This window comes from Podarcis tiliguerta (genome assembly GCF_965153285.1).
Source record: "Podarcis tiliguerta genome assembly, chromosome: 12".
Lineage (NCBI taxonomy): Eukaryota > Metazoa > Chordata > Lepidosauria > Squamata > Lacertidae > Podarcis > Podarcis tiliguerta.
Window position 1 is genome coordinate 17,638,782 of NC_139545.1, and position 27,005 is coordinate 17,665,786.

The 27,005-nt window shown below is 43.0% G+C and overlaps 1 protein-coding gene across 10 annotated transcripts in view; it reads right to left on the reverse strand.

Annotated features, from left to right (window-relative positions):
• RBMS3 (RNA binding motif single stranded interacting protein 3) overlaps positions 1-27,005 on the reverse strand; it is a gene marked incomplete at its 3' end in the record, with an annotated part of 742,271 nt that overhangs the window by 363,889 nt on the left and 351,377 nt on the right. For 9 of the 10 annotated variants that reach the window (XM_083405003.1, XM_083405001.1, XM_083405007.1 and 6 more), the window contains one exon: positions 61-236. In XM_083405003.1, coding sequence (XP_083261129.1) covers positions 61-236 — 176 coding nt within the window. Of the gene's footprint in view, positions 1-60; positions 237-22,276; positions 22,381-27,005 lie in introns of all 10 variants that reach the window. The other variant, XM_083405002.1, reaches the window with a different exon arrangement.

Sequence of the window (27,005 nt, forward strand, 5' to 3'; positions counted from 1 at the left end):
AGACGTGACACTCAGGCACATGCCTTAGCCACCGGAAGGGTAACAAATCACTATACTTACGGCTGGCACAGCTTGATAAGGTCCTGGTCGGTGGTGCCGGGTGGAAGGCCTCGGATGTACAGGTTGGTTTTACTCAACTGCTCGCCGCCGCTGCTGCTGTTGCTGCTGTTGTTGTTGCTACTATTAGTACTGGGGCTGGGAGGAGCCATGGGGTGGGGAGCTGGTGCATAGGAATGCTGAAAACAAGAAAGATCATTATTGGCAAAAAAAGAAGAAAGAAAGAAATAAAAACCATCAGTGGATCAGTGGCATTACAGGAGACAACAGTGTCCCCCTAAGTGATCATGTGTATTTAATGGCAGCTGTGAAGCAACTTCCTCAACCCAAGCCTTTATTGCAGGCCAACATGGTATGAACTAGTTTCCACCTGTCAGGAGCAGGTCAGCAGTAAATGACATGGAATAATTTATTAGAAGAACCAAGATCTGTTCAGGAGTGCCAGGCGTAATGAACATAGCAACTCTTCTCAGTAGGTCTTGAGGCAGTTGCGGGGACTGAAGATCCCTGCCTTCACACAACTAAGTCTCCCTCTGTCTCACGTCCTTCCCAAGCAATCTGAGACTATGCTGGTGTTCTGTCCTCTTTATACCTCTCCTGGTCCTGGGAAATGGGGGCGGGGAGCTTGTAGCAGCAAGCAGGGCAGATACCCTGGCTTCTTCACCAGCCTGACTCATCTCTGCCTCTTGGCCTCTCCTCGCCTGCTACCCCTTCTGCTTCTAGACTTCTCTCTGTCACAGACTCTCCCTGCTCACTAAACCCTGTTACCTCTTCAGCTTCTGACACCTCCTCCTCCCAGGTTTCTCCCTCTGACCACTCATCACTGTCTCGCCACCACTCCTTGGGCTCTGAGCCTTCTTCTTCCCTGGGGGTTCCACAGCTGATGGCTCCCACCATTCCTCTGCAGCCAGTCAGTCCATGGAACCACCCCCTTGAAGCTGAAATGATTTCAGTAAGACATCAAAGCAGTGGTAGCTAGTGCCCTTGGGGACTGGAATGGCAAAAGGCCGGGGTGGGGAAGGCAATGGTAAGGAGAACCGAAGCCAATGACAAGTGGTCAACTAATTCTAGTGATGTCACTGTCCTCCTCTCTGCTGAGTTCTGCAAGGGCAAAACTAAGGAGGAAGAAGTTGACAGCCATGGCAACCCCAAGGGTTGGTTGGTTGTAAAGAGGCAGGCAATGGAGAGCTAGCTAAGTGCATCTCGCTGATGGACTACCCTCTACTGCATTTATGGAAGCACCATGCCATTTTCTCAAGGTTAGATTTAGGCCACTCCACTGCACTGAACATATAGTGACAAAGCATATAGATAGATATAGATAGAACTTCCTTCTGATTGTAAGCCACCTTGGATGCTCCTATCTACTACATACAACAGAAAAGCAGGATATAAGTATTTTCACACAAGCCACTCAAGATATGCCTGAAGTCAGAACATGTAATGCAATATATCTTGTAAGAGAAGAAGTGGGGTGTCAGAGGTGTGTCAAACAAAGACCTGTAAAATGAGGAAGCCATCTCAGTGGTAGAACACATGCTTTGCTTGTAGAAGGTCCCAGGTTCAATACCTAGCATCTCAAAGAGAATTAGGTAAGCAGGTAATGGGATGGGAAGAATCCCTAGCGGCTTGAGAACCGGGAGAACCATTCTCAAACTCAAAGGAGACAATCTAGGGCTAGACGAACATATAGTCTATGGGGCAGTTTCCTATATTCCTGTGACTGGCAAACTAAATCTGTCCCTCTACCTCCGATACTGAGCATGTGCTGACTTTCAACCTGTTGTCCAAGTTGTGATATACAAGGAAAAGAGAATTAAAAACAAAAACACATTATATGAGCTCACTATGGAGGATAGTAAGTGAAAATGATCAAAGTTCATTGCCTAGAATAGCTGTCAGAAAGAATGAAGTTACTGCCAAAAGTTCAATCAAGTAATATCATCATTAAAACCCATATCACTGTCATGGCAACAATTAGATATGTTAATAGGAAATAATCTCAAGGATGTGAGGTTCTGGAAATTAAGAACAACCTTCTGCATCCCGGCGAATACAATTCCCACCAGCCTCAGTCAGCCTAACCAATTGTCAGGGAAACATGGTCCAACATGGGGGGAGTGAATGCGGTCCCCTTCAGATGCTGGTGGGCTTCAATTACGATTGGCGCCAGACAGAACAGCTAGTGGTCTGGAACAACCTGACCACATTGACTAGCTCTGCTTTGGATGTCATTAAAAAGTCATAAATGAATCACAGGTGGTGGTGGTGTTCTTCAGAATTTGTATGTTGAGAATGGAAGTATTTCGAACTGGAGGAGATAGAGGAAGATGCCAAGGAACAGCAGCAGTGCCTCTTATCACTTCAGACAAATGAAACACGTCTGAGATAAGAGATGGTCATTGAGAAGGTTCTGACAAATGCTGTGATTCAGTACACTATAGGTACTGTTTGAAAACACCTTGTGTCAGTGGTTCTCAAAGGGCGGTGTTGTGGCAGGAGAGGATGGCAACTGTGGCAGGAAGATTCAAGGACATTCAAAGAAACATTTCAGTGTACAGTATTATATCAAAGTATTTTTTCTTCTATTTGCAGAATACGGATTGATATTTTCAATATGAGAGCAACAACATCAAGTGATATTGAGGACAATCCTAGTTGTACTTTCCAATTTCTTACAAAAAAATGTTGTGGTGCAAGCAAATTTTATTCTGAAAGTGTGGCCCAGAGAGAAAACGTTTGAGAATCACTGCTTTATCCATTGTATTGTATTATGAGTATTTATCTTTTTAGCAGTAGGACTATTATCCCACATCATTTATACAGCACTGGATATGTTACCTTAAATATAATTGTCATGGCATGATAGTCCTCTTCACTCTGTTGTGCCTAGCAAAACGACGGCAATAATTATGAAAAATTAACCATGGAATGACTGATCTCTTCCAAGGATGAGCCCGATAATAATTGCAAATTAATTAACAGTACCTTAAGGTCATATTTAGATATTGCAAAGAAACATCAAGTAAGGAAGTTATTGTTTTTAATTTATCTGACATTGTCAACTCAGCATTGTACTTTGCAAATAAGTGCTAACAAAGTAATTATCTCAAAAAATGTATCATTTTATTTTTTTAAAATAGCAATTCTCTCTGAGAATCCAAAACAAGGAAATGGTTTAGTTGTTTTTGAACACAGCTGGAATTATTGCATGCCTTTCATCGAGAAAATATTATCTATCAAAACTAAGTCTATTCAGTTAGTTTTTCACTGGGGAAACAAGGGGGCTTATCAAAATATCGGTGTCTTGCAAAAGAGGAAATAAAAATGGCCAATTTCCATCTCATGGCTAATTCACACAATACTCCTTTTATCCCTCTGAGCATTCCCTAGATCCATGAACACATGCTTACAAGAGTAATTACAATGTAAGAACTGGGTAATTAATCACAGACAGTCAGAAGCAATTCCTGTGACCATAGTGGTACCCCATTCCTGAATATATATCTGGCTGAAAATGTGCATCAACACAGCTACTAAAATCCCACCTTAAAGGTAAAGTAAAGGGATCCCTGATCATTAGGTCCCCAGACAACTCTGGGGTTGCGGTGCTCATCTCACTTTACTGGCCGAGGGAGCCGGCGTACAGCTTCTGGGTCATGTGGCCAGCATGGCTAAGCCATGTCTGGCAAACCAGAGCAGCTCAGAGAAATGCTGTTTACCTTCCTGCTGGAGCGGTACCTATTTATCTACTTGCACTTTGTTGTGCTTTCAAACTGCTAGGTTGGCAGGAGCAGGGACCGAGCAACGGGAGCTCACCCCGTCACGGGGATTTGAACTGCCGACCTTCTGATCAGCAAGCCCTAGGATCTGTGGTTTAACCCACAGCACCACCCGCGTCCCTAAAATCCCACCTTAGTGCTTTCTAAACAAATGATAAGAACATAGATTTATGCCTTTAGGTCTGTGCAAAGGACAGTTGCTCTGAGTCTCATCCCTAGAATGTAAACCACTTTTTTAAAAACACAAGTAGTATGCATATGCATATGTATATATATAGAGAGAGGATAAATAATTAAAATGCACATCTCTCTATCTCATAAAATAGCTTCGCCCAATTCTCCAGTGGTGCAGCTTATGATACTTGCCAAGTTCATCATGGTACCACAAACATGCACTGCTATCCTGCCAGTGCTTCCTGAATACTCTTTCTGATTACCCTTCCATAAGTGGCTGTGGCATGGCAAGCACATGGGATGGTGCATGGCACCCTGATAATCTCTCTAGGAGGTGCAGTGATCACAGAACTAGAACCTTTAAAGAGATTCAAGAAGGACACATGCAACACAAACCACGGGGGTGCTCTGTATCATTATAAATGCTGAATCATTCACGGGGGGTAAGTGGGAATACTGTACACATGAGAACTATAGTCCAGCATACCTATTCTAAAAGAATTGAAAAATCATTGGGTTAAAAGAGAGAGAGAGAGAGAGAGAGAGAGAGAGAGAGAGAGAGAGAGAGACTGACTGACTGACTGATTAATTATAGAATTGTTGGGCTTCACCATTCTAAATGTTAACTAAAAATGAAGTGTTCTGAGTGACTCATTATTTCAGTCCACCCAGCTTTGGGGCAGGGGATTGAAATGTGTGCCCCCTCTTCCCTGTTATTTAAAGATGAGGGAAAGCATACTGTTAGATTCATTTCACCTGGCTACAGACAGAGCAAGTCATTCCATTTGAGCACTCTGCAGTAAATAAACTGGCCAATGAGCAGAAGTAATGAAATGCTTCAGCTTCTTTATCCAATAGCTAATGATCCGTCAATGCTGAAAGAGAGCCAGTTTTGTTGGGGGGAAATAAAGCAAAACATTTCATCTGATAGGAGGCTAAAGCTGCAGTGTTTTACCGCTGTTATATCGGTCCACATTTTATGTAAGAAACCTTTGATCCCAAACATTTCCCCCTTCTACTGATTTATAACTTAAATACTTTCCTCACAACAGATGACAGTTCTCTTCCCCTCCCCCACCTGTTACCTCTAGATGAAAATCTCAGTCCTCATTTAAGATTTTTGCTTTCTCGCCCTGACCTTCTGTTTCCTTGACAGATATCAGTTTAGCAGCTTTGGAGGAGCTCTGCATATTCCAAGTGGCTCCACAACTAACCTTGGTCAACTGGCCATTTGCACATATTAACCTTTGTCTATCTGTGAGATAGCCCTGCGCACAATATCTTTGAAGTGAATGTTGATTCTTATCATAATAAACTAAAAAAAAATTGCACAATGTAAGAATGAACACTGTTGAGTCCGATATGCACCATCCATTGCTTGCATAACCACATCTGTATTTATTGTATGAAGGAATCTGAGAAGATCACGCTGTAATTCTCTCTGTGAAGAACATCCTTATAAATCCACTTAGTGGGATCATTTAGCTCTCCCAGAGTTGCCCTGCTGGGCATTCAAAAACAGAAGTATTGTCTTTATAGTGGATAGAAAGGGATTATATTCTGGTACGGACTGTGAGTAGGGTTCGTAACTCCTCTTTAACCAAGTTGACCTTCCTCTTAGCAGTTTACAGGAACACAATGTTGACTAGCGTTCAGCCTTTACAAACATCTTGCTCCATCCAGATACTGTTATAAAGCAACCATTTGAGATGAGAATAGAAGAATAGAAAAAAAAAGCCACTCATTTTTTTCCTGTAAAGTGTTATTTTCCCCTAGGAAAATTCTATCTGAAAGTATGTGCTTTTCACGCAATCCGGTGCATGCCAAAGGCCAACTGTTTGGTTTCCATAGCTATCTTTCAGAGAGAGTTGCCACTAGCAGGGAGGATATGTAAGATCTAGGTAAATGTAATTCATAGCAGAATCACGGAAATTCACCAATTGACAAATGAATTGATAAGAACTACTCTGGTTTGCAACTGAGAAAGAGCCACTGCTCAATGAAACATTTCAGCCTTTTACTTGCCAGGACTGCTGGTCTTGACAGATAAGCAGTAAAAGCACATTGCCCAGCTGGACAATATCTTTTTTTATTTACACTGTATAAATAATTAGTTTCATTGAACTTTGCTAAAGATAGAGAAAACTGTTTCATAAAGGGTTGCAGCCTGACACTAAATGAGATGATTTGCTTGAGGATAAACAGCCCCATATTCTAATATGTCCAATAGAGTTCAGTGACCGGCAGCACGATCATCAGCAGGATTTGAAATGTGAACTTCTGCTACTCCCTTGCATTGATGGATGACATTAATATAGCAAACCCCCAAAAAAGTCTATAATGAGGCATTAGCCTCATTGACCAGATCGGCTACCTTCCTGTAGCAACTAGAGTTCTTATGCCTTCATCTCTGGTCCCAGGAAACCTTCCTACCTTCAGGGAAAGAAGTATTTGGACCTCATTCTTACAGTGAAATACGGCTCAGATTACCAAAATGATTTGAGATTATTATTCCCAGAGGCCAAAGGAACAAATATAGGAGCAGTGATGCCTCCAGAACTGCAACGTTTATTTTACTTTATTATTTTAAGATATACTCCCCCTATTAATGCTATTGCAAAACTACTGAAGGTGGCTTAAAGCATTTAAAGAAGAGCTTTCCAAACTTTTCATGTTGGTGACACACTTTTTAGACATGCATCATTTCACGACACAGTAATTCAGTTTTACTAGTAAACCAGAGGTTTAACTAACCCCTTTCTAGCCCTGGGAGGAGCATGGGGTGTGTTTGCGCGACACACCTACACACTGCAACCGACACAATAATGTGTCACAACACATGGTTTGGGAAGCTCTGATTGAAAGATCGGTTCCATTTGGGTTGGCACAATAAAGTGGATTAAAGAACTCTGCCGCTCAATGATTTTTTTGTGCTTAGAAAAGTGGCAAGGATATGCGCTGAAAAGTGGGGGATGAATGAACAAACAAATCAGGATAAATGCTCAATAAAGACCATACATTGTCTAACCTCCACATCAGCTATGTGCAAGCAAATCAGGATGAATGATCAATATACAGGTCATCTGAGGAGCCCAGATTCACCATATGATAATATAACAGCATTAACAGCAAATCATAAAATAGGCAGGCACAGCAAATGACAACTTCATCCACTAAGTGGACAAGTAAAAATCCCTAGCCTCCCAGGTGAAAAACCTGCCAATATGAAAAAGTCTTCAAAAGTCAACAGATGGCAGCCAGAGAAGAGACCATCTCGACATCACTGGGTAAACGGTTCCACAATACTGGTGATACCACTAAGAAGGCCCTGCCTACCAGCTATGCTCACACCATAGAAGGAACACAAGGAAGGGCCTCTTCATCTGATTACAAGGAATAGGCAGTCTTCTTGAATGGGCGACACAGAAGCTAAACCAAAGGTTAGCTTAGTGTATCATCCAAACCGGGGATCACCGTACAGTGGTACCTCAGGTTAAGAACTTAATTTGTTCTGGAGGTCCGTTCTTAACCTGAAACTGTTCTTAACCTGAGGTACCACTTTAACTAATGGGGCCTCCCACTGCCGCCACGCGATTTCTGTTCTTATCCTGAAGCAAAGTTCTTAACCCAAGGTACTATTTCTGGGTTAGTGGAGCCTGTAACCTGAAGCGTCTGTAACCTGAAGCATCTGTAACCCAAGGTACCACTGTAATGGTCTTTCATCTCTAAACATGATCTCTAGCCAATATTTGTCCTATGGTTAAAAAGACCAGGAAGGAGCAAAACAAGACCTCCTGTTTTTAGCGAAGGACCTCCTTCATTTGGCTTACCATGATGTACAAAGCAGGTTCATGCGTGAGGCAGAAATACTACTGAGTCTTGCTATTGACAAATAGCATCAAGCCTCTGGTTGTTAAATCTTCTTCAGAAACCATTAGATTTTCTGCAGCTCATATTTAGGAACATTTGGCTCGCATGCTATTTTTCCTTGTACAATTGCACACTCGGTGATGGCCATTATGCCTTTGCAATAAGTGGTAACATCTGAGGAAGCCCCAATGTTCAATGAAATTAAAAGCAAAAACATTCCACCTCCCAAGGCACAATGCTCAAATTGACCCTACAAAACAACAAAGCAACGAAACAGAAACAGAAGCACAAGATCCCTAATGGATAATTGCACTCACAATGATATATCACTGAGTGAAAATGGGCAAAAGATTATGCCAAAGGGAACATTTGCAAACACACTTTTATGCTTACGCAGCTAATTCTCTAATCAAATTTTATACCTCACCAAACTCTAGTAAGCAACGTAAGAAAAATGAAGGTACTAGGGCTAAGATTCTTAGTAGATTATATTATCCAAATGCAAACCAGCAACGGCACAGAAATGCAACATATAAGGGTAGGTAGGTTAATACTACTACTACTACTTTTAATTAATTTTTTTTATGAAGCATCTTGAAACAATGAGACATTATTTGTGTGAATACAATTAACATGCATATTTATGATTTGTAAATAGTGCTATGGAAGCCTGAATATCATCAGGAACTTGGTGGGTGAGGAAGTTTAACTCTCTCACACAAACCCTGCCAGGGTCTTGACAAAAGTCTCTTCTCTGAAGCTGCTGTTTGCATTTCAAGGGAATGTCCCATTGTTGTGAATGGAAACTTCCTCTGAAATTTAGGCGAGTGCTTTTTGTGGGGACCTCAGCATGGTGAGAAAATGTGTGAGGCTGCCCAGGCTTCTCCAAAGCTGCTATTTACAGAGGAAACACACGTGAGCATAGATTGAACTAGTTCAGATAAGAGTTTTCTTTTATGCTGGCTAAACATTGGTTTTTCAGCAGACAAAGATACTTGACTTAGCGAAGTTCTGTTTGACTCCTTCCCTTCCCCAGGGCTACAACTGTTTTGCACAAAGATATGGCAACTCGGGCTTTCAGAGGATCTCCTGGGTGCTGTGGCTTTCCCAATCGCAAAGGAGGAGGAGGAGGAGGAGGAGGAATTTGGATTTGATATTCCGCCTTTCACTCCCTTTAAGGAGTCTCAAAGCGGCTAACATTCTCCTTTCCCTTCCTCCCCCACAACAAACACTCTGTGAGGTGAGTGGGGCTGAGAGACTTCAGAGAAGTGTGACTGGCCCAAGGTCACCCAGCAGCTGCATGTGGAGGAGCGGAGACGCGAATCCGGTTACCTGACCACCGCTCTTAACCACTACACCACACTGGCACTCTGGCCATGTTAAAAACTAGGCTGTGGGACATAGACGGCCAGGAACTAATCTCAGCTGCGGAAAAAACATGTTCCCCTCTTTATTTTCAACTCTCTTGGGTGCAGGAATTTAACCTTAATTATTTACAATTTTTATTTAACCCACAAGAAAGAAGGGCTTTTTCGCTGGCTAGGTTCAATTCTAATCCTTCTAACCTCCTTTGGGTTAGTTTGCAGGTATGGCAGAAGGAGATAGGATCTGCCCATGTGATGCCCACCTAGTGGAAACTCTAGCTGACATGGCCCTTAAATGTAAAATGTATGATGATCTCCGCCAACAATTTTTAGACCATCTATGTATTCCATAAAGAAGGCTGATCGCCGAAGAATTGATGGTTTTGAATTGTGGTGCTGGAGGAGACTCTTGAGAGTCCCATGGACTGCAAGAAGGTCAAACCGAACTATTCTGAAGGAAATTATACCTGAGTGCTCACTGGAAGGACAGATCCTGAAGCTGAGGCTCCAATACTTTGGCCACCTCATGAGAAGAGAAGACTCCCTGGAAAAGACCCTGATGCTGGGAAAGATGGGGGGCACAAGGAGAAGGGGAAGACAGAGGACGAGATGGTTGGACAGTGAGTTTGACCAAACTGCGGGAGGCAGTGGAAGACAGGAGTGCCTGGCGTGCTCTGGTCCATGGGGTCACGAAGAGTCAGACATTACTAAATAACAACAACAAAATGTATTCCAACATGGAAACCAGAGACAGAGGTTATACACTTTTTATTACAGGGGAGAGACCAGGAGCTCACCAAGACAGTAGATAAGTTCCTCTTTGATTTTTTATCGCCGAAGTACGCTACAGGATCCTGCCCTTGCTGGAGACCCACAGAGATGAAATAGATTGCTTGCCTCTTCTTCCCTTTGGAAAATGACTGTACTGTTGAAATGGCGACAAGGTCGCACTGGCCTATTCATTCTGAATGTTTGTAAGTGATGCCAATAAAGGTTTGATGATGAACAAGTTCAGGCTGATTCAGAGTGACTGGGGGGGCTCATCTAAGGCAATGTGGGTATCCTCTGAGGAGTCCTCAACCCAAGACTTGGAGCCACATCAGTGCTCCTAAAACCATCACATTCCCCCAAACTCTTCATATAAAGACAGGAGCAAGGAGCAAGGGAGAGAGGAGGGGTTGTGGTTTTCTGTATGACAATTCTAGTTTCTAATCAGGGATTTGATTTTAATTTTTGCAGGATGCACTTACTTCTGATCACAGTGCTTCTCAGAGGGATGCAGAAGAAGGAACTTGTCCACTGTCCAGGGGCACTTCTATAGCACAGCTTATTTTCATATGAATTGCCCACCAAATAGGGCATAGGGCGGGGATATGTGAATCATTTTTTAGCCACTCCTAAACTCTTCAGTGCTGTCCTTGCAAGAAATTCTGTGCATCCACCAGTCTTTTTGAAACTGTATTTATCCCCTCAGAATGGACTAGCATACTGTCAAATTCAACCCAGTTCGGGGGGAAATTATAAGTAGCTTATAAGTGGTTCTGTTAAAAATAAGCAAAGCAAAATTTAAAAGGCGCCCAGCACAAAAATCCCTGCACCTATTTGTCTGAAATTCAAAATGTTTTGGCCACTCAAAGGCAGTGGGTGAGAGGCTACAATGTCTGCAAATTTCATCCAATTCAGTCAAAAGGTAATGGATTTGTAGACTTATTTATATCGCCTAACAGTGAATGGGGAGAAACAGAGCTTTGCTTTTCCTGAGGCGAAATTCTGATTCAGACCAAAAAGCAAAATGAGCAGCCAGCAAAACCGTCCAAGCCAAACTGGACCACTTTCCAAATCATGTCATGAACTAAATTTCCTGTTTAGTTCACACCAAATATTATTATGCTATTATTCGGATCTCTTTAAATGCAAATAAAGAACCCGGGAACTTGACAGGATGGCCATTCTCAAAAAAAGAAAAACTGAAAAATATTAGTGGATTTCTGTCATTTGACCAACAGACCAGATTTATGTTTATAAGGCTAAAAAGCTTTAAGCCACTGCTGTATGTTCCTTTTCCATTTCCTGGGTCTGAATCTTGTCACGCATAGGAAGCAAGCTGTAGGTATCTGTCAAACTTTTCTTGGAAATCCCCACCACCAACTGAACTGTTAGGTCAGTTACCAGGCATAAATTCCCTTACTGTAGACATGGCTTCATTCATGCTTTGCCCATCTCCATTGCTGGCATCCTGGGCCCAGGTGGAATTTGTACTGACAACCAGCTTGAGGCAGGAACTTGTTGCTTCTTGGAAACTTTTGATTTTGGTGCTCCTGGAAGCAGTTTTCAAGTTCCTCCCATCTGGCTTGAAACTGGAGATGCTCTTGGCATTGTCAGTCGCAAGACTTCTATTCACTTTTTAAATACTTCTTGCCCTTTTCTTATCCCTCTGTCTGGCGGCCAGAACCACTTCTTTTGCCTACACCTACTTATTAAAGGGGACGCGGGTGGCGCTGTGGGTTAAACCACAGAGCCTAGGACTTGCTGATCAGAAGGTCGGCGGTTCGAATCCCCGCGATGGGGTGAGCTCCCATTGCTCGGGCCCTGCTCCTGTCCACCTAGCAGTTCGAAAGCACATCAAAGTCCAAGTAGATAAATAGGAACCGCTCCAGCGGGAAAGTAAACGGCGTTTCCGTGCGCTGTTCTGGTTCGCCAGAACCAGAAGCGGCTTAGTCATGCTGGCCACATGACCCAGAAGCTGTACGCCGGCTCCCTTGGCCAATAAAGCGAGATGAGCGCCGCAACCCCAGAGTCGGTCACGACTGGACCTAATGGTCAGGGGTCCCTTTACCTTTTTACTTATTAATGTTTGAAGCACCTGCCTTTTCTTCGTGGAGGCAGAGTCCAGATTGAACTCCAGTCGTGATTCAATTTCACCACTGGTTCCATGCTGCCTTAGTAGTTCCTAACTTTCACTATTTTCTATGGCGTGTACGTTCATTTCATTTGCATGAAAACTTGAAAGGGTTCACAATTAACTGGATGAACAATTGGGGTAATTTGTGATTTTTAAGATGCATTCAATTAATCAACCTGATTGAAATTTGACTTAAAATTAATTAGACCTCGATTGCAATTGATTTCCAGTTCATGATCACAAGAATTGATTCCTGAATTGATTCCCATGAATGTTTTTGTCACGCCCCTCTCCCTGCAACCTGACAATAAATTTGATCGTTTAAACCCCACTTCTGAGTGTAATTGAAGCTCTTTTTGCCTCCTAAGCAGAGAGACCAAGGCAGAGGGGCAGCACCGAGAGAACTATCTTGAGGGTATTTCTTTAAAACACATCCTGTGTTTTATGTGAGCTCCAATTCCTATAAAAAAAAACCATTTATTTTTCATTTCAAAACTGCATTTTTTTCTTCACACTGTTTTGACTGGGCTAGCCAGTGAAGAGAAATAATTTGTGGGTTCTTTAATAAGAGGTTTATAAATAATACCTGACGGTGGGGAGAAAACAGTAGTATAAAATTCTATCACTTTTATAAGTTTTTTAAAAAGAAGCTTTGATGGTGAACTGAATGGGAAACAGGGGTTAGGAAGTAACTTTGCTTGTCCATCAAGTGGCAGATATTTTCAGTTACGCTAAGAGAGAAATTTCACAACCCCTCTGTTACTTTAGTTTAGAAAGATTTACGACCTTTAAAAGCAGGAAGGACAGACAGTACAAGATTACAGTAATTAAGGCAAGAGATACTAATGATTGCAGAAGTGTCTTGGCAGTGAAAATAGGAGCCATTTTGGCAGAACTGAATACTAAGGGTTCATCCTGGAGTCATAGCCAGAGTATGTCGAGAACTTGGTCAGTTTTGGAAAAGATGAACAGAGAGATAAAACTAAGTGGAGAAAATGGAAGTTTCTGCGAAGCTAAGACATGGATGAAATACAAAAAAGTAGATCAAACAAGGACAAAATAAAAATTAAAAATAATAAAATCAAGACAAAGGAGTCCAAAGCAGTGCTGGATAAGCACAGAAGTGAGATAATCCAAAGTCAATCCTTGATCATTAGCCAGCCACACTTGAAGCAGATACAGAAGACCAGAGCAAAACCTCTTCTTTTCGGGAAAGGCTAATCATTGAGAACCATTCCTAATGTTCAGAGTGTAGTAAACTCAACCCCCTGCAGCTGAGGTGCTGGTACTTTTTTCCATTGCTGAAGAACAGGGAGAATTAGAGGTGACACAGAAAGACGTGCTGAAGTTAATTTAGAGGTCCCTCCTCAGGTGAAACGGGATGCGGGTGGTGCTGTGGGTTAAACCACAGAGCCTAGGACTTGTCGATCAGAAGGTCGGCAGTTTGAATCCCCGTGACGGGTTGAGCTCCCGTTGCTCAGTCCCTGCTCCTGCCAACCTAGCAGTTTGAAAGCACGTCAAAGTGCAAGTAGATAAATAGGTACCGCTCCGGCGGGAAGGAAAATGGCGTTTCCGTGCACTGCTCTGGTTCGCCAGAAGCGGCTTAGTCATGATGGCCACATGACCCAGAAGCTGTACGCCGGCTCCCTCGGCCAATAAAGCGAGATGAGCAGCCTGAGTCGGCCACGACTGGACCTAATGGTCAGGGGTCCCTTTACCTTTTACCTCAGGTGCAACAATGAAGATATTTCAAGGGAAACAAAAAGAATAGGCAAATTTCTCAGGAGAGACCACCTAACAGACCTGGTGTCAACATGAATGCAGTTGCTCATTAGGGTATAGTCATACGAATCTCACCAGCATTAGCTGGTCCAGTCTGGGAAATAATATCATATAATGTCCAATGTTGCTAAAATCTGGGACTAAAGGTGGTTGTAACTTTCGTCTAAAGCAAAATACAAGGCAATTTTCAAGGTTTGTTAGGGAAACATAAGAAATATTTGAGAAGCACTGGGAAAGGCAAAAGAAGTTTGGAAAAGTCTAAAAAACATTTGACATAAGTTTTCTACCTCTCCCTAAGGAGACTAGAACTTCCTTTGTTTGGCTGCATCGGAAACCAGTTCAAATGGCAGGTATTTATTTGTTTTTAATACAAAGGATTTCTGAAGGTCCTTTGCTTGGGACCTTGGAGAGCAACCTTCCAGCTCAAGAAGACAACACTTGGCTAGATGTATATATATGAATGAAAGAAGTATTGTAGGTTCTGAATCCCACAGGCATCTGGTTGGCCATTGTGAGAAAAAGGTACTGTACTAGATGGGCTACTGGGCTGATTCAGCAGGCTGTTTTTTATGAATAACCAATGGAAATCTGCTTAAGATGGCTCCAGTATCAACAATTTGTCAATATAAACAATTTGTGAATGAGAGCAAGCTCAGTTCTGCACTACACCAGGCAACCTCATGGAGTATCCTTCAAATTTTAGCACCCATATCCCTTACCGTTCATCAGTCAAGACAAGATCACAAAATCTAATACCAAAAAGAGAGAGATGGGATAACTGATCCTTATATTCAGAATCATGTCTTGCAGTACCTTAAAGCCTAACAGCTTTATTATGGGGTAGACCAGGGGTCTGCAACCCGCGGCTCCGGAGCCACATGTGGCTCTTTTACACCTTTGCCGCGGCTCCCGGGTGGATACTAGCGAGGGGAGGAGGCGCATTGTGTGCCCCGACACTCCCCACTGTGGCGGGCGCTGTACTGGCTGTGACGTCGCATGGGGGCGGTGCATGCGTTAGTCACGCACCGTCCCGACGTCACCTTCCTGCCCGCCCGCCCGCTACATTGTAAGGGGCATGTACGCTGGTCACTGCATTGAAAGGGGGCGTGTACGCTGGTCACTGTTTTGAAGGGGAGTGAAGAACACGCACACACAAAAAGGTAACTTGTTAATTTAACATTTATTTCTATGAGGAGGAGTAATTCTGAGGGGTCAAACAAAGAAATAATAAAAAAGTGACAAAAAAAATATTTTTATAATGACGAGTTTTGCGGCTCCTGGTTTTTTTCCCCTTCGGAAACGGGTCCAAGTGGCTCTTTTTGTCTTAAAGGTTGCAGACCCCTGGGGTAGACCATTCCTGTGGATTAGGCTGCACTTATCACATATATTGCCACAGTAATCTGGTATTATAGTAACACAATAGCAGTAAGAAAAAGAGAACATTAAATGGTTGGCTTGTATTTTGAGAGCAACACATTTACCATAAACCAATAATTAACTCAAAGAGTGGCAAAAGATTTTTTATTAAAAATGGGGGAAATGAGACGGTAGCGAGGAAAATTAAAGGCTTTATTGTCATTTGGATATTTGTTTAATGTGGTGCTTTTGACACATATACCTTCCAGGCTTCTTCATAACAAGCCATCATATAACCTCTTTAGTCTTGTTGAAACAAAACCAGTCCGCCCCCCATTAAAATAAATAAATACACAACAATATCCTTTGCTGTTAACGTCTATTAGCAAGCATTTAGTACTGGTAATTTGCATTAATGTAAAAAAAAAAAAAAAAGTCATCTTCTTAGCATTCGTTTCAAAACTGTCCTCGGTGCAGTGATTCATGGAGGAAATTAATAGCTATCATTTTACCAGCAACAGCTCAGCAGTAGTCTGCTCAAGAAATGTATTTCTTGGTTTGAATGAAAATATCACATGATGTAGGGTTTCCATCACTATCTGGTTGCTTCCTGGAATAAATGGTCCCCCCAAAGGAGGCGCTGTGGGTTAAACGGACTTGCCGATCAGAAGGTCGGCGGTTCGAATCCCCGTGATGGGGTGAGCTCCCGTTGCTCGGTCCCTGCTCCTGCCAACCTAGCAGTTCAAAAGCACGTCAAAGTGCAAGTAGATAAATAGGTACCACTCCAGTGGGAAGGTAAACGGGGTTTCCGTGCGCTGCTCTGGTTCGCCAGAAGCAGCTTCGTCATGCTGGCCACATGACCCGGAAGCTGTATGCTGGCTCCCTCGGCCAATAAAGCGAGATGAGCACCGCAACCCCAGAGTCGGTCACGACTGGACCTAATGGTCAGGGGTCCCTTTACCTTTTTAAAGTAAATCAGGGGGGGAAGTCTGCATCCATGTTTAGGTTCTAGGTGTGTGTGTGAATACGTGTGCATGTGTGCAAATTAGGGATGGAGGGAAATGTCATTCCGTTTTCATTCCTAATGGAATTGACCTAATTTTCACTTCCCAGACTAATACCCAGAATTACCCTTCATATTTTGCACTTCTCTAAATTTTCTGATACAGTTATCTACAACAGCATACATTGAGAGGTTGCATAAACACCATACATTTAAAGCACATAACTTCCCTCCAAATAATCCTGGGAACTGTAGTTTGTTTGGGTGCTGGGAATTGTAGCTCCGTGAGAAGGAAATTTCATTTCCCATAATTATTTGGGGGAAAGCCATGTGTTTTCAATGCATGTAGCTAAGATAAAATATTGATTTTACATATTTTATAAATGTTATCATATTTATTTTTTTAAAAAAACAAAAACAGGACAGAATGGATTTATGAATATATACAGGTGCATTGGACATGGTCCAGACATGGGCTGAGCCGTCCATCTGTATGCTCACACAGGAGATAGAACTCCATGCATTTCGCATAATTATTTTTTACAAATCAGAAATCATACTAATCAGAACTCTAGGAGAAATAATTCCAGATTCCCACCCCACCACGACTCATATTTTTACAGATTTTCCCCCCAATCAGGATTAACACAATGGAAGAAGACAGCGGTACCTTCGTTCCCAAACTTAATCCATTCCAGAAATCTGTTCCAAAACCAAAGCGTTCCAAAACCAAGGCATGCTTTCCCATAGAAAGTAATGCAAAATGGATTAATCCATTCCCGGCTTTTAAAAACAACCCCTAAAACAGCAATTTAACATGAATTTTATTAGCTATTTTTATTGATCCATAAAATGGAAGCAATAATCAATGTACTCTACCATAAAATAAATAAGGCAGTATTGTAGATAATAAAAATAAAAAAATATTTTTTTTCTTATGTGCACTGATGATAGTCATTGTTTGGATGGGGGGCTTTTATCCATTTCTGCAGTCACACAATCAACCAGTAGCTGAACTGGTTTCCGCACAGTCACAAAAACGAAGTAACAAGCCAGTCACAAGTCAGTCCCATAAAACAAAGAACAAGTCACAGTCAAAAAACCGAAAAAGCCACACAAACAAAAACGCAAAAAAATAGCAAAAACAAAACCTCCAAATATCACCTCTGTGTTGCCGACAGAGCCAGCAGGAAGCCTCTGATTACCAGTGGGGGACTCCATTTACAAACAGAACACACTCAACAGGAAGCAGAATATGTTCTGCTTCCAAGCAAAGTTCACAAACGGGAACACCTACTTCTGGGTTTGCAGCGTTCTATTTCCAAGTTGTTCATAAACTAAGCTGTTCTAAAACCAAGGTACCACTGTATGTTTATATGAAGACTGCATTTCTTTTAACAATAGTTAACAATTAGGAAGCAACATTGTCTCAGAACTTTGCATTCTTCGTCTCATAATTCTACATCTCTTATTGCTATTAATAGCAGTTAAAAAAAATATAGACTTTCTCTGCAATTCTTCCCAATTTTATATACATGGCAGCTGAATCTGGTGAGGACCTTTGTGGATAATATTCAATTTGCATGCACAAATGCTCATAAAGTTTAAGGAATGTGCAGGGAAGCTTGTGTTCAGCTGCCAGTGCCAACCACCTTGGACTTTGGTGTCTGTTTCTCAAGGCTCAACCCAAAAAAATCAAACCCAATATTCGCAGAACGATGGAGGCAACCACAGCATAAGGACCCTGGTTGTGGCTAAGATCTTCTCGGAAGTAATAAGAAATAGAAACCTACATGCTCTGCATAAAACAGAGTGACCACCTTGGAATCCTTTCCCTATATTTCCATTTTATTTTGCTTTTGAAAATGTTTCTGTGGGTCTTTGGACCGGAATAGAGAATGTACGTATGTAACTAATGTATTATGGCATAAGCAGCCATGGACCAGAGTCTACATTCATCACATGAAATGTATGTATATATATGTATATGTGTATATATATATATATATATGCAGGTTTTGGTGTCCTCGGGTGTCTTCCCGTGTAAAAGTTGGGGTGTCTAGGCGACGTTTCGACGAGGTCTCACTCGTCATCTTCAGGCTCTCAGTGTTTGAGTTCCTATAAATACTGTTGAGGAGGTGTGGTGTATAGCCTCCAATGTTCTGGGCAGAGAGGAGGTTCCCAGGCTAGTGTGCCTTTTCTTCTTTTGTTCCTTAATTACTTGAGGGATATCTTGAGTGATTTCTTGAGTGATTTCCTGAATCCCACTTAGGTGGGTCATTAGGTGTGGATTAGTTGCTAAAGCCTTCGTGTCTTGAACTCTTGAACTTTGTGAAGAGTTTTTCTGAGAAGATGGCTGTACTGCACTTGGTTGTGCTCTGGCTTGGCTTCGTGTATAGGGGCGAGCTGTGGTTTTGTGGCCTGTGCCAGCCAGATCTGTGTAGGGATTGCAGGGGGGTGCAGCATCCGGAGGTGCCACCTGGCTGGCACAGGCCACAAAACCACAGCTCGCCCCTATACACGAAGCCAAGCCAGAGCACAACCAAGTGCAGTACAGCCATCTTCTCAGAAAAACTCTTCACAAAGTTCAAGAGTTCAAGACACGAAGGCTTTAGCAACTAATCCACACCTAATGACCCACCTAAGTGGGATTCAGGAAATCACTCAAGAAATCACTCAAGATATCCCTCAAGTAATTAAGGAACAAAAGAAGAAAAGGCACACTAGCCTGGGAACCTCCTCTCTGCCCAGAACATTGGAGGCTATACACCACACCTCCTCAACAGTATTTATAGGAACTCAAACACTGAGATCCTGCTCTGTTCCAGTAACAAGAAGCCGAAAGCACCAGCCTGAAGATGACGAGTGAGACCTCGTCGAAACGTCGCCTAGACACCCCAACTTTTACACGGGAAGACACCCGAGGACACCAAAACCTGCATTCCTGTACCCGTGAAAATCTACGAAAGCATATATATATATATATATATGACAACCGTCATATATATTTCAAGACACTGAATATTTATGGCTACCACACCTTTATAAAGACATTGAATATTTATGGTTATTCTAACGTTATCCCGAAAACTGATGTAAAAGTTAATTTAAGACTTCCATTGCTTTTCACATTATGTAAATATCCATGCAAAAAGTCCAGTTTCTGATGGACATGAAATATTAGCACCATCGAAATAGATGCGCTAGAAGACTATCTGCACAATGGACAAGGAAACTGCCAGACAGAAGAGCAGGGCATGTGCTGTGGACAATGCTACAATTATCTGGTGCATCTGAACACCGCTGGCACGAACGTCTGACTAGCTGCTCTGCTCACAGTATTGTATTCAGGCTTCTTACATGTCACCAGGAGGAAATTAAAAAAGGAGCTGTCACATATAAGATACACCTCCAAATGATATTCTGTTGATAACGTGCAGTCCTTGCTGATCTAACATATGGGGAAGAGGAACGTTGCATTTTTCTCCTTTGATTTCACACAGGAAGAAAAAAAAAACCCCAACATTTCGCTTCCTACCCCTTGCCTACTAATTCTACCAATCACCCACCACCGTTTCTTCTGTTGCACTATTTTTATCTACCTTCTCGAAGCTCATTGAATAAAGCTTTGTTTCCATCCTTCCTTTGTGGAAATAACGAAAGCATCATCTTACCCTGGCGACCTGGCAGAAAAAGTAGAAGCAAGTGAGTGGCTCCTTTCCTTCGGTGCCTCTGTGGATTTGTAGCAAAGGTACAGAATTGCTGTTATTGCTATAATTTCCCTCTAGAGATTCCAGTGCGCACAGCAAGGCACACACGCCGGCATACTTTCAAGCCAGGGAAGTGGCGCTGGGCCTGTTCCAGGTAGGCTGCCTTAAATCCTTATTTCCGCTTGCAGGTCAGCACGCTAACTTCAGCAAACGTCTTTACAACCTCGGTCCAGTATGGCTGAAGGAACGTCTCCACCCCCATCGTTCTACCAGGACACTGAGGTCCAGCACCGAGGGCCTTCTGGCGGTTCCCTCACTGCGAAAAGCCAAGTTAGAGGGAACCAGGCAGAGGGCCTTCTCAGTAGTGGCGCCCTCCCTGTGAAACGCCCTCCCATCAGATGTCAAAGAGAACAACAACTACCAGATTTTTAGAAGACATCTGAAGGCAGCCCTGTTTAGGGAAGCTTTTAATGTTTGATGTATTACAGTATTTTTATATTTTTCCAGAGTGCCTGGAGAAGCCCAGCCAGATGGTCAGGGAATAAATAATAAATAAATAAATAAATTATTATTATTATTATTATTATTATTATTATTATTATTTACAAACTGTGCACTTCCAAAATCATATTGATTAGTTATCTGGCCTTACCTTGCCTAGTGACTAACTAATCAATATGATTTTGGAGGTGCGCGGTTTGTAAAGACGTTTGCTGAAGTTAGCGTGCCTCAGACAGCAGGGTCCACAGGGGGCAGCAGATCCCAAGGTTGACCCTTCCTGATTTTGATCTTCACTCACCTCTCCTTCCTTGGCAGGAAGTGGGAGTGTCCCATTTAGGGGTGCACCTCAGGTGCCAAAATGTCGCTGGCCAACGCTGTCACTGGGATTGCCAAATCAATCCTGGTCTTTTTTTTGGGGGGGGGGAAGGCTTGCATAGACTCAATGTCTTCTGAGATATGATAAAGCCATTATGTTTCTGTGGTTGGCAGGTTGGAATTTAAGAAAATAGAAACACTTTGGGATGCCTTACATGTATCTAAACAACGATGTGCAGCTGAGTGCTCACTCTGCTGCTAGGCAGGTGGCTGGGAGGACCAAAGGTCTAAGATTGCAACAAGGGCATATTCATCCACAGCACACCTTGTGCTACCCAAGGGACAGGCCCCAAGAGACCAGATACAGTGGTGCCTCGCAAGACGAAAAGAATCCGTTCCGCGGGTCTTTTCGTCTTGCGGTTTTTTCGTCTTGCGAAGCAAGCCCATTGACGGAGTAGCGCTATTAGCGCTATTGGCGATTTAAGGGCTAAAAACGGCTTTTTAAGGGGTGGGGGATTAGCGGTTTTGCTGCTAAAATGCTTTTAGCAGCTTAGTGATTCAAAATAAGGGGTTTTGGAGCAAAAAAAAAAAATTCAAATTTTTTCGTCATTTTTCGTCTTGCGAAGCAAGCCCATAGGGAAATTCGTCCTGCGAAGCGCCTCTGCAAACGGAAAACCCTTTCGTCTTGCGGGTTTTCCGTCTTGCGAGGCATTCGTCTTGCGGGGCACCACTGTACTTTCAGTTAATAGAGGAATCTCTTATCAAACATTAGGAAGGTCTTGCATAAAGAACACACAGCTGCTGCTGCTGCGACTATGGGAGTACTGAAATTCAGTGGTGGAACATCTGCTTTGAATGTGGTTCAACCCCTATCATCTCCAGCAGACTCAAAGTGTGAAACTGGCAGTCACTGTTGACAGTACTGTGCTAGATGAGCCGATGGTTTGGCCCAGCATAAGGCAGCTTCCTATACTCCTATGCAATCGTATGGTAGGAGCCACAGATTCCACCATGGATACAGTTCAGTTTTTGAACCCAACACTGCTCAAGGAGCAAAACACTTCACTGGAATGAGAGAGAGAGAGAGAGAGAGAGAGAGAGAGAGAGATTTCAGGGAATATATCACAAACAGCAGTATTCCTAGTTCCTGCTGCTTAAGTAACAGACGATTACTGGCAGTGGGGTTGGAGAAGATGATGAAGAAGAGGAGGAGGAGTTGTTTGGATTTGATATCCCACTTTATCACTACCCTAAAGAGTCTCAAAGTGGCTAACATTCTCCTTTCCCTTCCTCCCCCACAACAAACACTCTGAGAGGTGAGTGAGGCTGAGAGACTTCAGAGAAGTGTGACTAGCCCAAGGTCACCCAGCAGCTGCATGTGGAGGAGCGGGGAAGCGAACCCAGTTCACCAGATTACGAGTCTGCCGCTCTTACCACACTTAGTAGAATAACACACGAACCTTAACTATCCCTGTTAGAGGAAAGGACAGAACCCTGCCTTTCGCCAGGACAGCCACTTCTAAAGTCACCAATCCAGAGCTTGGACAGTAATCTCCATGGGCCCCTGATACCAGGAAAGGAACACAAACACAAGACAAAAGGTGGTATTTACTTGTCCGCATGGCATAACCTTCAGCCACCCCATCATTATTTCCAGCTACCCAAACTTCAATAGGCACAGTCGATGATTTACCATGATCACTGGCAGGTCCCATCTACACCAAGAGGTCTTAGGACCTGTTGTATCCCACTCTGGTATTTTTTTTTTTACTTTAATGTCTCACCCCACTTGTACTTTGAACTCCCAGTTTGCTATCTTCATTTGTTTCTTTCAAACATCAACATCCTGATCTTCTGCAAAGACATACCGTATTTTTCGGCCCACAGGGCACACCTAGTTTGGGGGGAGGTAAAGGGAAAAAAATTACACACCCCCCAGACGCGGGGCTGGGGTGGGGGAAGCCCAAGCTTCCCCCGACCCCAGCCCCCAGAACAGGCTGCTATCCGCAAGCCTGGGGAGCCCAGAGGGAACTCCCACCATGCTCCCCAGATTTGCGGATATCTGCCCGAAGCCCGGTGCATGCTGCTCAGCATGCCCCAGGCTTCGGGATGCAGGCTGCTGTCTGCAAGCCTTGGGAGCCCGGTGGAAACTCCCGTGGGCTCCCAAGGCTTGCGGATAGCTTCCTGAAGCCTGCATTCGCCCCATAGGACGCACACACATTTCCCCTTCATTTTTGGAGGGGGAAAAGTGTGTCCTATAGGGCGAAAAATACGGTACACCGAACTGGTGTCTCATTCAGATTCTGGCCGGCTGCAGATCTGTTTTGCTCCCCATCTCCCTGCTTTAAATCCTTCGTCAAACAGCCAAGCATCAAGACGGTAGGCAATTCGTTAAAGTAACCTGCTGCCCACATTCCTAGACATTATTTAGATTTCTCGTAGAAACACTGTCCAGGAACAAGGCGATCCCTGCAGAAAGATACAAACCTCCCCCATTCCTCTTTTTTTAATATATATTTTTGTCTCTACCAATGCTCTGTGCATGTGCGCAAAGGGAGGGGAACCACATATCACCGAAAGTGTCAAGGCGATAAAAAATGTATGGCTACTTCCTTAGAGATTCCGAGAACATTAGACACTAGAGGAAACTCATCTGTCTGGGTATCTCAAGGACAGTTTCCCACATGAGGATCCAGGCTAGGAAATGTCACAGGCACTGACAGATGGGTCTCCCTAGCCTCGAACAACCTAATGGAGCTTTTCGCCAATTTGCATACTTGCTGTCGCTGGATGAAATTGGTATGTGTCAAGGACATTAAACAGGCCAAAGAGAAAGCGTAATAGCCTTGTACACAATATCACTCCTCACTGCTTGCCTTATATGTTAGGAAGGGGGAAAGGGGGGGGAGAGGAAAAAAAGAAATACAAGAATGTTTTACTTGACTGCTGCTCCGAGGTCATAAATCTCCCCTCCTTGGAATAGAGCAAAGAGTTCAGCTCCATCGCTGCCCGAACTAAATATTATCACTCCTATTGTTTAAATCCATTTTCTTTCTAAACCATCCACAGTTCCAGAGATGGGCTAGATAGGTTTGTCTCTTTAAACTGACACCTGACAAATGGCACGCTCAGGAAGCAAATGGCATACGACAGAGCAGCTACCTCTTTTGCTGCTGAGGAACCTCACTGGAAGCACGCAATGAGCCAGAAGGACCAGAGAGAGCCAGAGTGCAAAAAGTTGGCGACATTTTACAGGATTGAAAGGAAGAAAGCAGTTGCAAATGGTGGCCGTGGCACTTATTCGGAAATAAGTGCACTTAATTTGACTGACCCATCAAATAAACAAAAAGCATAAGCGAGCGATCCTTCATTCAGTGGCGTAGCGTGGGTTGTCAGCACCCGGGGCAAGGCAAGTAATTTGCACCCCCTAACCCGTGGATTTGCGGCCCCTAACCCTAACCCCCAGATGTTGCGCCCGGTGTGGCCGGCCCCCCCCTGCACCCCCCACACTACACCACTGCCTTCATTATCTTTGTAATTATATTCTTAAGTGAACTTTGCCACAATCAATGAGGGAGAGAAGCATTGTTTTTTGTTTGTTTTTAAATCAAAATGATCTTTGGGGGGGGGGGTAAATGTTTTCCCTGGCCACCATGTGATTCTTTTATGTTCCCTCTACTTACCAGGAAAAGGTAGTAGGAAGAACAAAGGGTTGATAACTATACACTACAAAATCAGGAGGCCACAAAGCAGAGCTATGCTTCTGCTAGTCAGGGCCCCCCAAACCCTGGTGTAGGGGTCATTTTCCAGACAGTGAATTGAAAAGTCCATGAAAGTTTTGCAGCTAAGCGTTCCAAATTAGTACTCCTTGTATAATATCCTTCATGTGCATATGAATATGACCTCTGAATTTGAAAGTTTGGCTTCCTAAATTTGCTCTCTTGGTAAAGGATTTGTGGTGTTTCGTTTTGTTTTTAAGCGGAGTTCATAGGCACATGCTGAAGAGAATAAAATATTCTGATTGTACCTGACCTTTACCTTCCAGTATTTTAAAACAAAGCTCTGGTGACTAAACAGTGCCAAGCTGTGAGATTTCTTGAACATCTGTTGAACAGCCTTAACTCCTATTCACTTCAGAGGGAAATCTGACTGCTGAGCACATTGCATGATCGGGCTCTTTAATATTAAAATCTCATAGATGGCTCCTGCTTTTCATTTCCTCCATGCAAGGATAGATCAATACCTACTGACTTCTACAGAATGTCTTGCAACACACCTGATAATTGCAAACCTCTATCTCTCACACACACAAACAAACACCCATTGGCTTTAATTAAAAAACCTTATAAAAACTTAGTCTGATTTCATTATTAAACTACATCATCACCTGATGATACAGATGTACCTCGGGTTAAGTACTTAATTCATTCCGGAGGTCCGTTCTTAACCTGAAACTATTCTTAACCTGAAGCACCACTTTAGCTAATGGGGCCTCCTGCTGCTGACGCGCCGCCAGAGCACAATTTCTGTTCTCATTCTGAAGCAAAGTTCTTAACCCAAGGTACTATTTCTGGGTTAGCGGAGTCTGTAACCTGAAGCATATGTAACCCGAGGTACCACTGTACTGTTGTCTGATAGCATGCAATTGGTGTGGTTTTGTTTTTGTTTTAGTAGACATCAAACTGAAACTGAGCTATGCAAATGCTCCTTTAGAAAGGCTGCAGATATGGCAAACCAACGTCTACGAAGCAAAATGTCCCACCTGATTATAATAGGTGGAAGAGGTATATTTCTTGAACAGCAAGCAACCTGAGCAAAACGGCATGTGAGGCAACAGAGCATACTGTGAAGTACATTTCAAGACATTGGGTTGTAATCAATTGTGTCACTTGACTGATAGAAGGATTTTTGACCCAGCAGAGGCAGCCATCAACAGGCAGGTAATTTTCACTGATTCTTCCCTTTTCTCTGCAACCCTGCTACACCCTTCTGAATCAGAAGGTTGGGGGACCCTTTGAAATAGCACAGTAAGTGGCATGGGGAGGCTGCAGGTAAAAGTGGAACCTTCATAAAATCTCCTCTTCCATTCAGTTTGTGAAAGCTGCACTGGACCAATGAGCAGAAGGGTACAACTGGATACAACCAATTCTATCTACATTGGAAAAGCTATTTTCTCACTTAGCTTCAAACATGTTTTGTCATGCAAATGATGACTGAAATATTAGTGTCAACTCTAAAACAACTATTCACACATGAGCAAATCTCATGGATTTAGCTAAACTTACTTTTTTAAAAATGGGCACAATCTTATAAAGAGTGTGCTCACATTAATTCCAGTGGTATTCAAATGGAACACTTACTCACTGAGTTGCACACAATGGCTGAAATATGACACTCCCTGGTGTTCAAATCTATACTTGGAACGCCACACCAGCAATTACTTTGAATAAATTTCATTATATCATCATCAACAATATCAAATGAATAAATAACACTGCTCTCGTACACATATCAATCTGAAAGCCCAAGTAAACATGATGTTGAATTCTGTGAATGCAATTCACACAAATATTTTCTTGATACATAAAGTAAGGTAAGCTGGATAAGTCTTAAGACTGGAAGGGAGGGGAAGTTTTCTCCTGGCCAAGTTCCAGACAAAAATCACATCTCAAAAGTTGAGTCTGTATTTCAAGCTAAAGCTGTTTAGATAACATACACATTAAATGCATCAATGCAATCAACATCACAGCCAATTAAGCCAGTAAATATTCAGGAAGCACATTCACACCTTTGGTTTGGGGGAGACTGTAAGTTTCCCTATTATCAATTCAAGAGAATTGGTTCCTTAAGATTGTGAGCCTGTACTCATTTACAGTGGTACCTCGGGTTACAGACACTTCAGGTTGCAGACGCTTCAGGTTACAGACTCTGCTAACCCAGAAATAGAACCTCGGGTTAAGAACTTTGCTTCAGGATGAGAACAGAAATCGTGTGGCGGCAGCGGGGGGGCCCATTAGCTAAAATGGTACCTCAGGTTAAGAACAGTTTCAGGTTAAGAATGGACCCCCCAGAACGAATTAAGTTCTTAACCCAAGGTACCACTGTACCTGAAAATAAATCTCACAGAGCAATGGGGCTTATTTCTGAGTAGACACACATAGGATTGCACCGGACAGCTAACATGAATAT